This window comes from Thermobia domestica, chromosome 10 (assembly GCF_964235325.1).
Source record: "Thermobia domestica chromosome 10, izTheDome1.hap1.1, whole genome shotgun sequence".
Classification (NCBI taxonomy): domain Eukaryota; kingdom Metazoa; phylum Arthropoda; class Insecta; order Zygentoma; family Lepismatidae; genus Thermobia; species Thermobia domestica.
In genome coordinates, this window is record NC_137463.1 from 229,770,114 (window position 1) to 229,788,708 (window position 18,595).

The 18,595-nt window shown below is 35.0% G+C and overlaps 1 protein-coding gene across 7 annotated transcripts in view; it reads left to right on the forward strand.

Moving 5' to 3' along the window:
• Nucleotides 1–17,974, forward strand: part of LOC145663044 (uncharacterized) — a 104,037-nt gene extending 86,063 nt beyond the window's left edge. For all 7 annotated transcript variants that reach the window (XM_081729200.1, XM_081729197.1, XM_081729195.1 and 4 more), the window contains 3 exons: nt 3,082–3,169; nt 5,967–6,124; nt 16,459–17,974. In XM_081729200.1, the coding sequence (XP_081585326.1) occupies nt 3,082–3,169; nt 5,967–6,124; nt 16,459–17,818 (1,606 nt within the window). In that variant the 3' untranslated portion in view covers nt 17,819–17,974. The remainder of the gene's footprint in view (nt 1–3,081; nt 3,170–5,966; nt 6,125–16,458) is intronic.
• Nucleotides 17,975–18,595: the final 621 nt, after the last annotated feature.

Genomic DNA, 18,595 nt, shown 5'->3' on the forward strand with positions numbered 1-18,595 from the left:
CCCAGGCCGCTTCCTTCCTTTCCCCGGATTGTGTGTTCGCCGAGGGACGTCATCCCTCAAATCGTGACGGGCTAAATGGCCTTAGATGCCGAAAGCCCAGAAATCTAAATCCCTAAATCTATAGGTGGAGGCGCAACTTATAGGAGCCATGGCGACAGCGGCGGCCATCTTGAAGTCCGCCATCTTGGATTTAGGTTACGTTTGTCAAATGGGAAGGGGGTCATGTTGCATATCATTTTACTCTGCCTTTTTCTGAGAAATACCCCTGTGAAATCTGTTTTGCGATATCTTTATTTGTGTAGGAGTTATGACTTTTTAAATTTGGAACACTTGCCAGAGTCGGCATTACAGCATATGCTCAATATGACCTCCATTGCGCTGGATACACAATCGGAGTCTTTTTTTGTCAGTCCTGCTACACACGTCGTAGGGTCTATGGGTCAACAGAGTAACATGCCTCCTCAATACGCCGGCAGAGATGGGCTACATTGTTAATTTTTACCTCATACACAATTGATTTCAAATGACCTCACAGGTAAAAGTCAAGAGGTGTGAAATCAGAGGACCGTAGTGGCCATTCCATACAACTCCTCTTACCTATCCAGTGACCTGGAAACTGTTCATCCAGAAACAATCTGACCTCAGTAGCATAATGGGAGATGCACCGTCCTGTTGGAAGAAAGTTGGGAAATCACCATGCGGATTAAACAACGTTGAAAACACATAATCACGGAGCATGTTAAGATACCTCTCCCCATTCAAGGTTCCATCAATAAACACCGTATTCGCGATTCTTACACAATACCATCACTTTTCCACCACCAGCACCTTTACAGGGATTCACATGAGAGGTTTGCATCTAACCAGTAATGGTGATTCTGTTTGTTTACCTTACCTTGCACATAAAAGTTAGCTTCGTCACTGAACAAAACCTTGTATGAAGTTTGGATTACTGTTGTATTGATCCACAGCCCATTCTTCAAACTGTAACCGTCGATCAGGGTCATCCTCCGAGAGATGATGTTGCAACTGTAACGTGTACGGTTGCCATTGGTGTGTGTGTAACGCACGCAGGATTGAACGCTGACTGACACCGGATATTGCTGATAACCGGCGCGTACTGCGATGTGGACTTTTCATAACCGATGCCACAATTGCTGTTTCAGTCTCCTCGTCGGTGGCTGTTCTTGGACGTCCACTGCGTGGCTTGTTCGCCACAGAACCTGTTGCATGAAATTTGTCCAATAACTTGGACACTGTCATATGGGAAATGTCATTTCTCTCAGCCGGGCATTGAAGTCAGCAGCAATCACTCTGGTACTTCGTCCACCACTCATTAACACAATTTCAATGCGTTCGTCCTGTGTAAGTGCCATTGTGGATCACCTGCAACGATTTAAAAAAAAAAAAAAAAAAAACGATCATCTCTTTGGAATTTTAAACTTTAACAAGTCATAAATAAAGTTTAAAAATAAAGATATCGCAAAACGGATTGCAGAGAGGTGTATTCCTCAGAAAAAGGCAGTGTAAAATAATATGCGACATGGCCCCCTTCCCTTTGAACAACGTAACCCAAATCCAAGATAGTGGATTTCAAGATGGCCGCCGCTGTCGCAATAACTCTATAAGTTGCGCCCCCACCTATAGACAATCCATACCAAACGACATTATGATTCATCATACCGTTCAACTTTTATAGGGGTGTATCCAGACTTTTGCCTCACCCTGTACTTCTCTAACCTGGCAATTAATTTCAGCTGCTTTCACGCCTTTAGCAATAAGAAGACGAATTGCAGCATGTATTGTACAGTCGACGGGATTCTCAATCGGCGAAGGCATTTTAACTACCCACAAACACACGTAAACACGGTTGAATGTTTTAGTAATGCCGACCGCAGCACTGTAGCGGACGAATTACAAATCGGTACTTACTTTAAAAAATTTAAAAAATAAAATTAAAAAACACGTCTCGTATATAAACTCTGGCAACTTAGTTACAAATTTCCTTTCCACTTTTCATTTTTAATGTGTTCAATGCAAAGTTCTGAAGTTTGGACTAAAAACTTTGTCAAATAAATAATTTTCTGACAAGGGTAAGATCGTACTTTAATTATTTCCTTAATTTAGTGCAACTGAACGTAAGATTTTTACTGTGCCAACTATCTTACAGATATTCTGTATACTTTGGTTGTTTTCAAGGCAAGTTAGCTCTAAATATTTTTATGTGTATGTATGTACTTTTATATTTTTGACAAAGTCGACACATTCGCGTAGATTCAATAAACAAATAAATAAATAAACGCATTAACGTGTTAAAATTATAATTGTAAAGACGTAACTGTTTTGAAAATCTTGGGTATCTATTTATTTAATTCTTTAATCACACTTATCGGTGTTTTACAGTTTCAAAGAATATTCAGATAAGAGGACAACGTTCATCGAAAAGTGAATATCAGTATTTTTTCCCGTTTGTTTTCGATTTTTTTAAATCTTGTAATGGTGTAGCGCTACCCATCTGCGAATTATCTAGTCTTGATACTGGAACAAGTCAGAATGCCTTATACCAGAACAACATTAATTGATGTAAGGCTGAAAATACCTATAATGAAGCCATAACTAGTTCATCTTCTTACTACCGTAATCATAATTATTATAATCCCTAATCTTAGTCCATATTAATACATCCTTAATACCAATTCTCAATCTACGTTTCCACCTCAGCTCATTGATTTCCAGATTTCCATGTAACATTTTGAATCACAGGGAAAGGTATTGGTTACCCTACTTCTTCTCTATTGATCTAATGCTTTCGCCTAGGTATGTTATTTAAATAAGATAGATATTACATTCGACAGAACATTCAGTCAAGACAGAGTGGTAGTTAAAATTCTTTAGATCATTTTGTATTGGCTACATAGTAAACATTACAAGTCGATATCTTTTGTTGTAATTCTGCTTAACATTAAAACATTACTTTTTTGATATTGATAAACATCAAATAGTTCCATTAAATATTTCTTACTTTTGCTGAATTTAGCTAGTGGATTAATAAAATTTCTTTTTATGTTCTTGCAATTACAGCACTGAGACTGCTCAGAGTAAGATGAAAGTTATGAAGGTTTATCAGCGAAAGAGGCCAGTGGAAACTGTAACTCAGCAGACCAAAAAGGTAAAACAAATATGTTCTCAATACGTGTTACTACAGGTAGCTAAAAAATTATTCTATAGATCAGTACAATTATGATCTGGAGATTGTTAGAATTTAACATACACCATATGTCAAGATTAGTAATCATATGAAATTCTGTAGAATATGTTTCAAATGATGGTTCATATTTGTATGACACTTGCAAATGCTGTTACTATTCCATTAACACATGGTTGATAATGGTAGAAACAATGTGCTGATACAGTGCCTGATTCTAGAGTTGAGTGCTGCTGTTGAAAATGAAGGAATTTACAGATAAGACTTCTGGGACACCATCTGGGGAAATTTTTATAACCATTTCACCTATTTTTCTTTTCTAATCGGCAAAAGAACCAGCAAGAGAGAGAGACAGAAAGAGCAAGATGTTGGTAACACATTTATTGTTGAAGATAGAAAGTCCTTTATGTGTGGTAAAATTTATGAGACTTTCAAATGAGTTTCAATATAAATTTTGGCTTTCCTTGTGATGTTATTTATGGAATAATAAGAAAATGAAAGACGGAAAGAAAGGAAGAGAAAAACATAGGCCCCTGTTATCTGTTGATAGACTCCAAATTGCCTTTTGTCTTATATGGATCAATTTACATGCCAGTGAATGTCGATTTGTCTTGTCCAAACAATTGTAACCAGTACTTCATAATAATTTGCAAAAGAGTTGCTGGTTGAACTGGCTACAACCAAAAGAAATGAATGTCAGTCAGTTCTTCAAACAACAAAAACTGATTTCGTATGTACCGCCTTTGCAATCGTCTTTCACTGCAAGGACCTCCTCAAGAATCTTTTGATATATCATAATACACTGCTTCGTGCTTGCTACAGAACGATGCTCGCTATTCTCAAAAATACAGTGAAACTGTATATGTTGGCCACCATCACTTCTATTGAAAATTGATAACATAGGTGGGTAACTTTTAGAAAATAAGTGTGTTTTGAATCAAAATCTATTACAGATGTTGAAATACACATTTCTAATACAGTAGTTAATTTTTACTTGCATCTTAATGGTGTTTATAAAAATAATGTATAATAAATATTTCTCCAATATAAAAACGTCGCATTTAATAAATATGTACTGTAAGTTTGCTGTGAATAGAGATCCAGCTAATTCGTTATCATTGAATTAGATAGCAGCTTTGTATGGTACTACGTAATATTTAGTGTACGGAAAGTGATCGTGAACAAGAATGATGACAACTGTGCAGGAAAAAGCCGCATCAAGATCTAGTCCATAAACAATTTAGATGTCAATGTCATTAACCACATGCAAACACTTAACAACATTTATACAAACAATCTGAGGAAACAGATAGTGTGGCAAAACAACATTCTGCCAGGAAACCATGTTTATAAGAGAAAACTGGACAGAATAAATACAGTCTTGTGTGTGTGGTCTATAGAAGTCAATTGTACGCCACAGTACCTAGGTAGATCTTCCACCTAGACGCAATTCACAAGAGGTTACGATTGTATGCGTATTTAGAAATTTTATTTTTTCCAAAATTGTTTTCTGGATTCACTTTTGGGAAAATTTAATTTTTCCAAAAGTGAATCCAGAAAACAAATCGCGAAGACGTGAGTTTGCTGTGGACATGCTTCAGAGAATTGATGCTGAAGATTGATGGTTTTATCGTATCCTTTTCTCACGATACGACAGTCAGTGTAAATAAGCAGCGTAACAATCAGAACACTTCCTTTCAGTGGCGAACATTCTTAAAAAAACAATGGTTCTGTGCTTCGCCTATAACATTTGAATGGTTATAAATAATGTAGTATTACTGTTTTTTAAACAGTTCAAGTTTAAACAGTTAAATGACTAAAATATTTTTCTGTATGATAAAGAAAGTCAAAGCTTACGTATTTTGCCTGAGGGGTGTTCGAACAGAGGCGTTCGTCCCTTTTACAAGGTACTGAAATTTGTGAAATTCTTTTTTTTAGATGTTTCTGTATGTTGTTACCTAATACGTGCAAAGGTATCTCCGTCCTTTTAAGTTGCTTCGTGCAATTTCGCCTCTCTCTCTTTTGGTTCTTCCATTATATCGGTTGGACGTTATAAATGGTTCACCCTACATATGTATACACTTTCTTTCTCGTATTTTATAGTTATTGAAGTAACTTGCTTCAATAGCCAGTATTATACAGAGTAAACCTAAAAGATGTGCACAAACTCCGGAAGGTGATTCGTGACATCGAAAGAAGACAAAAAGTCCTCTTGCATATTGTCGAATTCGAGTCGTGTAAGAGTGACAGGGGCGCCAACTTGGAATCGAAAATCGAATCATGACAATTGGAACGACACAGAAAGATGTGTACATCAATGCACCATGCAAGAGAACTTCTTGTCTCCTTTTGATGTTACGAATCACCTCACAAAGTATATGCACATCTTCCTGTTCCGTTGCAATTGTCGATTCAATTTTAGATTCCAAGTTGGCACCCCTGTCACTCTTACATGACGCGGAATTCAACAATATACCTGATGACTTGATGTCTTCTTTTGATGTTACGAATCACCTTGCGGAGTTTGTGCAGATCTTTCAGGTTCACTCTGTATATTCTGATTTAGCGCTTTAAAAGCTGTCACTACTTCTTGTCTACGAATCTTTATCTGCACATGAGTATCGAAAATGTATGAGCAACCGTTTGTCGTGTGCGTGAGTATTATTGCTAAGGACTCGATAGTTCTATTCTGTATACAAGACATTCGTTGTGAATACGTCTTTAAAAGTGTCAGCAAACAGATTGCTTGGTTTATTTGTAGGTGCTGGTGCCCGAATTTACTATGCGGATAGAGAACAATCCACCAATCGATTTACCACAAGGAAGTCCATCCGAAACTTTCTGCATTGAAGAGGATGGAGCTCAGGCTCTGAAAACATCGAGGAGTCCATCGCCTGAGCTCAAAATTCGCAAAGAGAAGTAAGTGTATTTCTATATTTTATTTTTTTATTATTTTATTTATTTATTATTATTTTGGCGCGTTAAATACGAATCATTTGGAGAGAGACTCCTTTGAAGCCTGTGAGTGCTAGCGCGGTTGCCTGTAATAAGCGTAGGCTTTGAGTTTGATTTTGCATAAAAGATATACCAATGTGGATTGTTTTCTATGTGACATGGGGAGGCGGAATGAATTGGAGTCTTTCCTTACCTCCTGTATGACTTCTTCATTTGATTCAAATTTTCGTCTTGCCAGGAAAGTTTTGAGTTTCGAAAATAGATGGTAATCCGAGGGAGCTAGATTTAGTGAATGGGCAGGATGCAGGAGTTCAAATCACAAATCAGAAATAAGACTTTTTCTCTGTTTTAGAGTGAGTAAACACAGCATCCATGTTGCGCAAAGTTTTTTTCATGTGCAGTTCATTATGCAAAATGAAGTGAACCCACTCAGTTAAGACGCTTGTGGCCTCTGCTAACTCGCACTTTTCACTCGTCTGTCGGCTAAAATCACATCGTGGACTTTGTCGATAATTTCGAGTGTCACAGGACATGGTGCGTCTTCAATAGTTGTTATGCCATGCTTAAATTCATTCACCCAAAGTCAAACAATTTCTAGGAAGGACGTGAGTCACCTCAATATAGGTAAAATTCTCTCACGAATTTTCTTTGGGGTCTTTCCTTGCAGTAAAAAGAATTGAATCATCACTACGAATTTCAATTTTATCTGTTTTTCATTATTACTTGAAACACTTCTGTTCAAGCAACGAATTACTATCAGAATGACTTGAGACCATATATTATTTATTCATATAAAGACAACTTTATGACTACATATAGAGGTAACATTAGCTGCATCTATTAGTATGCGAACCAAGGTACTTATCTCACTTTAACTGCTTCCTTCTAATTCAGTGGTAATCAAACTCAGCGTCGTTTCGTGTAATTCTGAATTCGATTCCCGGCGGTGTAGGCATATAGTTTTCGGCGTTTAACAAACGCTTTGAGGCGATTGGGGATCTACTGGAATTAAAAGAGAAAAAAATCTTCCACTAAAATTTGTGAGCCGATTGAAGACCATACTGTAAAATCTAACGGTTATGTATATATATTGGAACTTTCATATGCACGACGTCAGGTACTGGTAAACGGATCTAATATTAATGATTTTCAAATTAATCTCTCTTCCTGACCTGATTCTGTGATGATTATTAATTCACTGTGATATTCTTTGGTTTGTATGCTTGAAATATTTTGATGTGAGAAATGTGTTGTGTTGTGTTAATTTGGAAACTAGACGTTCAGATTATCCTTAGGTCAGTGCACATATTCGTCTCTGCAGTTAGGACACTCCTCTTTAGATCAGAAACATTTTTTTTTCTAATGTATTTTGCCATCTATGGATCAAGGTTGTTAATCGTGTGTTTTTGTTCACCATTATCCAGTCATCTTGATGATGTGCGATTTGAAAATAAGAAAGTTCCAACTTGGTTACATTGCATTATGTGCGCCATTGATGATATGACTTAAGAAAGCATCTATAATGTATACAATATTGCCAAAATTTCTCATCGAGTATTTCAGTACATTTAAAGATATTTGAATTTATCTTAAAACTATACCATTGTTTAGGCTTACGTTCCTCAAATCTTTATCGTGTCATAACTTCTTACTTATGCTCAATAAGTAGCTACAAGTTTGCAATATGTTACACCTTCAAAAGGGGCTTTCTAAATCTGCTTTCAGAATATTATATATATATATAAAGTACAATTAGAAGTATTTCTTATAAGTTCTGTTTCTTTCGTGAAAACTCATTTAGGGAGATTTATTAGATTTTGGTTGCAATTTTGGTGCACAATAAAGTAAATTATACAGGGTGTTATGAAAATGTGTCACGATATTTTGGAAACAGATTCCTTACATGAAAATAAGGAAAAAAGTTTATATGGACCTGTGCTCAAAAGTGGATAGTTTCGGAGTTATAGGGACCCGAAAACGTGAAATTTAAAAGTTCTTAGCTCCACTACTATAAGACCTATCGTAGTCGGGTCAAACCATCACTGAGAAAGTGATATGTGAATTATCCAAATATCCATGTTTAAGAATGCTCCAGTACTTACACACCAATTCTTAGAGGTAGGTGGATACAGTGATCAAGTACTCCCAAACAGCCTCTCTAAAAATGATTGTACTCGTACTGGAGGTTCTGAAAGATGGATATTTGGATTGTACACATACTAGTTCCCCAGTGATGTCTTGACCTGACTTCGATCGATCCTATTGTAGTAGAAATGTGGACCTTTAAAATTAATTTTTTCACGTTTTCGGCACCCTATAGCTACGAAACTAGGCACTTTCGACCACAGATCCATATTAACTTTTTTTCTTATTTTGTTGCTTAGAATCTATTCTCAAAATATTGTGACAAACTTGTGTAACACCTTGTAGTAGTTGTATCGTAATTTTGTGAAATTATGGCTAGATCTGTCGTTTATATATATATATATATATATATATATATATATATATTAAGAACTTAATTGATATTATTAGCTGATCTCAAGGGAGTTTTGTTGTATATTGTAAAAATTACGATAGACTTCCAGGCTATGCGAATTCGGTATTGAAATCAGGAGTAGATCTAAACTTCCGGCTGCAGTAGAAGGATAATGAGAGAGATGAAACCTGTTTACCGGACGCATAATCCATACCAAAAACAGTTTCTCGCTATCTGTTACAATTATTACTATTTACGAATCGATGTTGAAGCTGAAGGTAGTAATGCGTTTCTACTACTTTCGGTTGTAGTAGAGTGATACGAATGGAGATGAGATCTTTCCTTGAGAAACTGAATCGATTTCTTTTCTTTTTCTTTTCTTTTTTTTTAAGCCTCCACTTTCCCCTGCCTTGGCCGATTTCTTACGGTCTTATTATAGGGCAGTCGCAACTTGCCTCTGCCTTTTTTCTCTCTCATATACTTTTTTTTTTATTTCACTTTTTCTCTCTCTGCTATTCGGCTTTCGTCCTCGACAGATTTGAGGTGAGGCTCTGTTTTATAGCATGGTACCTAATTATATAAACCATGCCTTATTTTCTTATTTTTTTAAAATTATTATTTATATTTATTACAATTATTATTTTTTACAAAAGTACATACACAGACGATCACAGACATAAAACCTGAAAAGAGACAAAGCTGAAAAGACTAAAAATAAAAAATTATTAATATAATATATAAAAGTGATATTAAAAATGATAGTTATGATAGTAAAAACACAAAAATTTCCTTCTCGTTTATTAGGAAATCGGTACTCCAGACTTCCTAAAAGTTTTTCTTCTTGTTTGTTAGGAAATCGGTACTCCAGATTTCCCCAAAAATTTCTCACATTAACTTATCTTTATTGTTTATTTACTTTTTATCTAGACTTGAATTTTGCATCTTGACAGAACAAACACTACACGTTCTGCACTACAACATTACACTAACACTAAAATACTAAACAGATAAAGTTTTTAGCTCTTGGCTTCCTCAGAGCTAATTTTTTTTATTTGGTATCAAATTTATTTAATTTTATTTTTATTTTTAGTGTATCACACAGGATTTATCTTCTTCTTCTTTCTTCTCGTCTTTCTTTCCAAAGGTTTTCCAAAACATGCCTAGCCAGAGTACTAAATTTTTCTAGTTTTTGTTCTTCTTCTATGATCGTTTTTATGCTATCTTGTTTCAGTTCATTTCTTATTTCTTTTATTGTATTGTTTGTTATATATCTGTCGCAAGACCAGAAAACATGCTCCGGAGTGTGAAGATCGCCACAAAAACATTTATCATCGTTTCGCAAGTTTAGTCTTTTAAAATGTGTTTTAAATGGTCCATGTCCTGATATATATTCTATATCACATCTTTACTTATATTTCCCATCCTTTCTCTTGTTTTTAAATCTGGTATAATATTTCTAGTCCTGGCACCTTTCCTGGAATTTTTCCATTCTTCCCATTTTGTTCGGATGATTCTTTCAATATCTTCATCGCAGCTTGGTATTTCTCCTGTGATTTCTAATATCTTCGTCATTTCTTTATTTTGGATCCAAGTCTTGATACATTTTCTTAATATTTGGAGATGTATCGGTTCTTCATATGTAAGTAATTGCAGTACTTCGGCTGGGATTGTCTTCATTATGTTATTTATTCTTATTAAAATAAGTCTCTGTACTCTTGTCAATGTTTCTTTTAATTTAATATTCATAAAAATTCGGTGTCCCCATATGCCCACGCAGTACTGTAAGATTGCCATTAAAATTGTCTTGTTATATAACTTGAAAATCTTCTTGTCTAATCTAAAGTCCTTCGTTGCAACTGTTAGTAATTTATTGGCTACCTTTTTTGCTTTTTCTGTTATATGTTTATGAAAGTTTAATTTTTTATCGATCCATATGCTATACTGGTGAAACTTATACTAGCTATACTGCTGATACTTTTACTATTAAAATAACTACTTCCAAACTAAGGTACTCTTTATTTACGGACACGGGTACATGCACACAAACTTCAAAAGTACTTTACTAAATTTTATCCCCATGCTACTAAATAATATTCTTCACAGTACTTCTAACAAGCCCACTTGCATACCCCAACTTCATTCTTGCTCCCACGAACTCTTTGACTCATACCAAAGCCGGCCATCCTCATACTCTTCACAGACTATTGACAGTAGTGTCACACTCTTCACAGACTACATGCTATACCACATTCTCCACAGATTACTCACTATTTAACTCTTCCACATTCTTCACAGATTATTTCCTATTACACTCTTCCACATTCTTCACAGACTATTCACTATTACACTCTCACATTCTTCACAGATTATTCACTATTACACTCTTCCCCCGGTTTTTTTTTTTTTTTTTTTTTTTTTTTTTTTTTTTTTTTTTTTTTTTTTTTTTTTTTTTTTACAATGACAATCTATTAGGTGGACTCCTGATCCTTCCGGATCTTCTTGGTAGCTGCCAATCTTGCTGCTCTGCTGATGTTCTGCCATCTTCTGGGTGTTGTCTTGGTAGGTGTTGATCTTGCTCTCTGACTGATGTTCTGTCACTTTCTGAATTTATGTTTGGACTTCTAGGTAGTTGTACGTGTTGTATATCTTCCACTGCTGCGTCTGCGAGCGGGTTCTTTCGGCAAAGAAACCATATATCTTCCTGCATTACTGACGTTTCTGGGGTAGTCACTTTAATTTCTTTCACTTTTTCTGTTACTTCCTCTGCGTCAACAGTCCCTTGTGCTTCGTGTCTTTTAAAACACATTTTCTAAAAATGGCCTTGTACACCACAAAAATTACACTTCACATATTTCGCAGGACAGGAGTATTTGTTATGTTGTTTCCCGCACTTACCACACAAAAATTTACCCTTGTGCCGTTCTGCTTTATTACTATTTCCACTGTTACTGCTGTACCTTACCTGTGTTTGATTTTGCTTATTTGGCTTACCTTGAAAATGACTCAACACATTCACCTGACCAACCTCTTCGAATTCTTTCTTTCTCATGATTGCCATGTCGTTACCAATAGTTTCCGCTTGCACTGCCATTTGAACAGCTACTGTGAAGGTCATATTGTCTTCTGCTAACAATCTCTTACGCACATTATCGTCGTTGATGCCATATATAAACTGATCCCGTAATGCTTCTTCTAAAAATGTGCCGAATTTACACAATGCTGCTTGCTGTCTCAACGTGGCTACAAATTCGGTAACGGACTGACCTTGTGACTGTTGAATAAATCTGAATTTGTACCGTTCTGAAATTGTGTTGAGTTTTGGTCGGAAGTGTAACACTAACTTGTCTTTGATTTTTGCGTAGGTCAGATCTTGTATCTTTTCCGGTTCACAAATGTCTCTCAATAGTTTGTATGTTTTTGCCCCGATAGACGCGATCAATGTAGGCACTTTCTTTGCGGCCGGTAACTCCATGGCTATGCAGAATTGATCAAACCTGTCCAAATAATCACTTATTTCCTGGTCTTCCACCTCAAATGCTTCAAAAAGTTTGGAACCTGCCATATTGTAAATCCCATCCTCGTCGCCACTGCTATACTGGTGAAACTTATACTAGCTATACTGCTGATACTTTTACTATTAAAATAACTACTTCCAAACTAAGGTACTCTTTATTTACGGACACGGGTACATGCACACAAACTTCAAAAGTACTTTACTAAATTTTATCCCCATGCTACTAAATAATATTCTTCACAGTACTTCTAACAAGCCCACTTGCATACCCCAACTTCATTCTTGCTCCCACGAACTCTTTGACTCATACCAAAGCCGGCCATCCTCATACTCTTCACAGACTATTGACAGTAGTGTCACACTCTTCACAGACTACATGCTATACCACATTCTCCACAGATTACTCACTATTTAACTCTTCCACATTCTTCACAGATTATTTCCTATTACACTCTTCCACATTCTTCACAGACTATTCACTATTACACTCTCACATTCTTCACAGATTATTCACTATTACACCATACTCCAAGATATTTGAGTTCATTTACGTGTTCAATTTTTGTATCATTAATTTTTATTATTGGATCCCTCTTTAAAATTTGACCAAAGACCGTGTATTTAGTTTACTTGCTGATAAATTTAACTTATTTTCTTTGCACCAATTATCTAATTCTGTTAATACTATTTTCCCTTTTGTTTCTATTTCATTTCTTGATGATGCTGAAAATACAACTGCCAGATCATCAGCATAGCCCACAACACCGATTGTTTCTTGCATATTATTTAAGTGATTTAAACATGGCTGTAGTGTAACATCCCACATGAAGGGCCCGAGTATCGAGCCTTGTGGGCAGCCTTTTGTGCTTATTGTTTTAATGGTTTCTCCCGGTGTTTGTATTTGTATTTGTCTTCCGCTACAATAATCTAACATTATATTATACAGTGTTTTACTGATGTTCATTTTCTTTAATTCGTTGAAGAAAGCTGGCCACCATAAATTATCAAATGCTCCACTTATGTCAGCGTAAATAACTACTTGATATTTTTCTACTTTTCCCTCTTCTATTAGGTCTATCATTCTTTTAATAGCTGTTTCTGTGTTTTTTCCTTTCCTAAAACCATATTGTAATAAGTCATTTTCTAAAACTCTCGTCCGATTAATCCTTTCCGTTATTGTTCTTTCAAACAGTTTGCTGATAATATTTAGTAAACATATAGGTCTATAGGATTTCGGATCGTCATCTTTTTTGTCGTCAGATTTCTTAAAAATTACTAAGTTAGCCTGTTTCCATCTTCTGGGTATTTGTCCTTTTTTAAAACATAGATTAAACAGCTTTGACAAGTATGGTGCCCACTTATCCGCGTTTTTCTTATTAATTTCTGGTTTTATGCAGTCTGGACCTGGTGCCTTTTTATTTTTTAATCTTTTAATGTGATTTATTATTTCTTCATTCTTAACTTCTTCATTTTTATCTGTGATTGGAGTCACCGTCATTAATTTTCGTAGTTGTGTCTGTGTTTCATTGTCTTCCCGCTGATCGTATTTTGGCAGCAAGATGTTCATCAAGTATTCCACTGTTTCTTTCCAGTTTTTTGTGTACGTCCCGTCTTGTTTTCTGAAAGTTGAAAGAGTGGTAGGTGTTTTTATTTTTTTGCTTATTATTTTATAAGGCTCTCCCCACGGATCTATATTCAGATGTTTTTCAATATAAGATTGCCAGCTTCTTTTCTTACTTTCTGTTATTTTATTTTGATAGTTTTGTTTTAAATTTCTGTACTTGTTTAACCTTCTTTCTCTTAGATTATTATCTATAGTATTTTGGTATAATTTTCTCGCTTTTCTTGTCTTCCTCTTTAAATTTTGTAATTCGTTTGTCCAAAATGTATTATTTATTTCTAATCTGGTTGTTGTTTTAGTTTTAGTTAATTTTTTTATTGCACTTTTTGTTGCTTCCTCTATCTGTTGGGCTAGTTGATCTAGGGTGCTCCAATCTTCTATTTTTGGTAATTTTATTTCGTTCCAAAATTTTTCCCAATTTATTTTATCTGGGTTATATAGAAATCTTTCCTCTCCCTCGTTTGTGACTATTTCTTGAGTTTTTGTTTTTATTATGTCGAAGATTATTATATTGTGGTCACTTTCAGTGGCCGCATCTAAAACTTTCCAATTTTTTATTAGGCTATACATCTTCGTTGATGCTATTGTTAGATCAATATTTGACTCTCCTTGACTGCTTCTATAAGTGGGAGGGTTTCCTTCTTCGTTGATTATTATTAAATTATTGTTCATTATTAGATCCTCCACTCTTTCTCCTCTTTTTATCTGTTTTATTACTATGCCATAAATTTGATTTTGCATTCGAGTCCATGCATATTAAAATACTATTTCCCTGGTAAACCTGACAGAAGTCATCAATATTGTTTAAAAAGGGCTCTATATCCATGCTATATTGGCAGTAACAGTTTACTAGTTTGAAATTTCCTAAAGTAGACCTTAACTCTAAACACACAGTCCAATTATCTCCGAATTACGTAATATTTAATATCTTTATATTTTTGTTCCTATTTATAACTGCTGCCTGTGGTTTTTCACCTGTATTGTATAAATTATGGTCTCCTCCTGTGTGACTTTTAGATACAATTGTTTCCCATGTTTGTTAATTTTTTGTTTCTTGTATATGGTTCTTGAAGAATAATCAAATCTGCTTCCACTTTTTCTGCCAAATCTTTGATTTCATCCATTACTGTTTTGCTTCCCTTTGCATTTAGTTGAATGACTGTTATTTTTTCTTCTTTAGCTTGGTTATTCATTTTGTTAATATGAGTTTGCCATAGTTCAAAGATTTTGTTGTTATTTTACTATTTTCTTCTATTAAAAGTCAATTCTTGCTATTGTTCTCTCATATAACAATTTGTAAGTTGCACAGTCTTGATCGTTTTTTGCACTACATTGTTTTTTCCTTTATGTGCACGGGATGCATACTTTCTGTTTATCCTTGTTAGGACAATTTGTCCGGTCATGATTTTCTCCACAGTGGTTACAGACTCTTCTCTTCTCTTTACAGTACTTACTTATGTGTAGGTAGTCACAGCACACCGAACACTTGGGAATAGTTATAAAATCTTTTATTGCATGGGCCTCATACATGAGGTATACCCTGCCATTTTGTAGTAGCCTTCTTCTAATTCTAGAGATGACTTCTATGACTAAATGACATTTTGTTTGATTTTTGGGTCCAGTTCGAAATCTTGGTTTTATTTCACTTTGTACTTCTCCTGTTTCTTCTTTTTCGAAGTCTTGTTCTATGAGTGTCTCTATTATTTCTTCATCTTTGAAATCAGATGGGACACTGTATATAAGGAGTAATGGTTTTTTCTTCTTGGGTTGTTCTACCATTACCATTTCCTGAAGTTTCTTGTTCCTTATTATTTTTTTCATGTCTTCTTCGGTAGCAGTCTCTACAATTACTGTGTTCTTCATTTTCCTTAATCATGTAATTTTTATTTTCTCCTTTGCCGGGTTTACACTTGAACAGAATTTTCGGTGTACTTCCGTTACATTTTCGTTGTTTTTTCCTTTCAGAAATATTGTGGGCTTCTGCTTTGTTATCACTTGTTGCACCACCTGTGCTCTTTTGCTAGTCAGTCCTGTATTTTGTGCTCCCGAAAGAACTGAGGAATATGTTGGTTTGTTTTCTAATTGTTTTCGATTCCGAGAAACCGCGAGATTTTTCCTTGAGAAATTGAATCGATTCCAAGAAACTGCGAGATTTTTCCGTGAGAAACTAAATCGATTCCAAGAAACCGCGAGATCTTTCCTTGAGAAGCTTAATCGATTCCATAAATCCGCTTCTTGATATATCTTACCGTTTTTGCTCTATGAAGATTAATAGTAAAACTGGGAATAGTTGTAAATTTTTTGTCACTTGCGGGTTTAGTAGAATGATATGGGGAATAATATCTTTTCCTAAGACGCTGACTCCATTCCAAGAAAACGATTGTCGCTATTAGCTGTTTTTGTTCTATGGTGACCAACGTTGAAACCGGAAATGTTTGATTTCTACCACTACCGGTTTGAACAGAAGAGTAACGGAGGGGATGGAACCTATTCTTGGGATGGTGAATAGATTTGAAAAAAGAAAAGAAAAACTACTCAATATCTCTTACCGTTTTTGCTCTGGTACGTCTTGACAAACAGACGGACTATATAAGATAGTTATTTATATCGCATAGTTTGGAAAACTATTGTTAATGTTACCTAATTATAGTCTCATACATTGATTGATTATTTTTCTTTGTCAGGATTCCCTCTTTGATTGGCGTATATTATAAATATTCCTCAAGAAATTATTCCAAGAGCTTCAACAAGAATAACAGATGCAGAAGTTGTGGTCAAAGCGAATTTGCAAGTGAAGAAGAATTTCGTATACATGAAACAGCTTGTTTATCAAAAGAAAATGTTACGTGCAAATTATGTAAGAAAAATCTTCACACGAAAATAAGATTAAAAAATCATTGGTGCCCAGTCAAATGTAGAGCTGTGAGAGAACTGATCCTTGAAGTTAAACCTAAACTTAAACCTAAATCTGAGGCTAAACATGAACCTATGGTATGTTCTTTCTGCAACCAAATGTTTGCGTCCAGGGAAAGCCTTCTCGAACATCAGCAGTTGATGGGACACTTGCTTCGATGTAATGTCTGTTCAAAGACTTTCCAACATAGGCAAGCTCTTAGCGGACATATGAATGTACATACGCAAGAAAAAACAAACTTATCATCTCAAAAATTAAATAAAAATGCAAGTATGTCTGAACAATCAAGTAGAAGTACGAATCCTTCTCAAAGTATAAATGCAAATACGAATAGTTCGCAAATATCAACTAATAGTATGAATTCGTTGCAAATATTGAGAGAAAATGGGAATTTAAGCAAAGCGTCGAATGAAAATACCAATCCAGTTATTACAGAGGAGGTACGTTGTTTCCTTTGTAATACAGATTTTAAGAAACCTCATGAATTAGCTACTCATCTCTACTCCCATAGTAAAACAAAACCATTTGTTTGTAGAACTTGTAATAAACAGTTCGCTACCAAATCGGACTGGACTGATCACAGAAAATACAAAATGTGTCATGCAACCCATAAACCATTTCCTTGTGAAATTTGTGATATACGTTTAAGCTGTAGGCGATCACTTAAGAAGCACATGCTAAAACATACAGATCCTGTACGCTGGAAGTGTAAAATTTGTGGAGAAGCTTTTAAGTCTCAGGACGGTTTTCGCGTTCATCAGAATAAGAAACATTATGGGAAGAAATTCGAGTGTTCAAAATGTGAGCTGGCTTTCTTTAGTGAGAAGAAGTTATCGAATCACACAAAGAAGTTCCACACCAGCGGTGCCAAGACCCCTTTTACATGTGAGATATGTAACAAAGGCTTTATGTTGAAGAGAAAATATTTAGTTCATAAAGTCACACATTACCAGCCACACCTCACAGAAAAGAGTGAACAAAATGAACATTCAACAGTGGCTATAAATGCAGACAGTACGACAAGTAAGCCAGAAAACGTGATTGACACAAGCAAAGATCTTTTACAAGAAGCTACTGTACAAAATGAATTAGATATTGCAGTTGGGTCGGTGATTTCAGTGGATCTCTGAATTAACAAAAGTCGTTGTCTAAGTGTAAATCCACCTTATTGGTTTATGGAGAAGAGGTGGAGATTTTGTGATAGGAGCACAGTGCACCTTGTTGTCTAGTAAGATAATTGGGACTAAAATTAACAATTTCAAGAAAAAGAAAAAAAAAAAGTGGAATACAGGCTAAAATTATAATTTTAAAATTTAGCTCTAAGACTGCTAGGTATCTATACATAGTACATACCGAAACTTGCTGTTTCAATATGTAGAATTCATAAAGAAGTCCTTCTATCCTTTCTGTTTGTGTTCGTCGCTCCGTAGTAAAGCGTACAATCCATCTTGGAAGAACCAATATAGAAAAGATACTGCAAATTAATAGAATTATCTTATCATTCCTACTGTGTGTGTTATTAAAATACATACTGACCGAAGTACTAAATATATTAAAAAAACATGTGTAACAATTTCGGCAGATTATCAGCTCCTTCATCAGACATGTTATATGATGAAGGCGATAATACGTAACCGAAATTTTTACGTAAATGTTTTTACTATATTTAGTGCTTTGGTCAGTGTGTGTTTTATTAATACATCCAAAGCTATAAAAAGCAATATATAAAATTCCTATATTAAATTTTTAATACACGTTTTCAAGATTTCTCTCGGATTAATACACAGTGAAGGGTTGAGAGACGTCATGAAAGAGTTTGTGTTAAAGATGTAATTCTCTAGTATGGGAATGTTAAGATGTCTTCGTGTTTATAAAAGAATATATATTTAACAAAGACATATAATTGT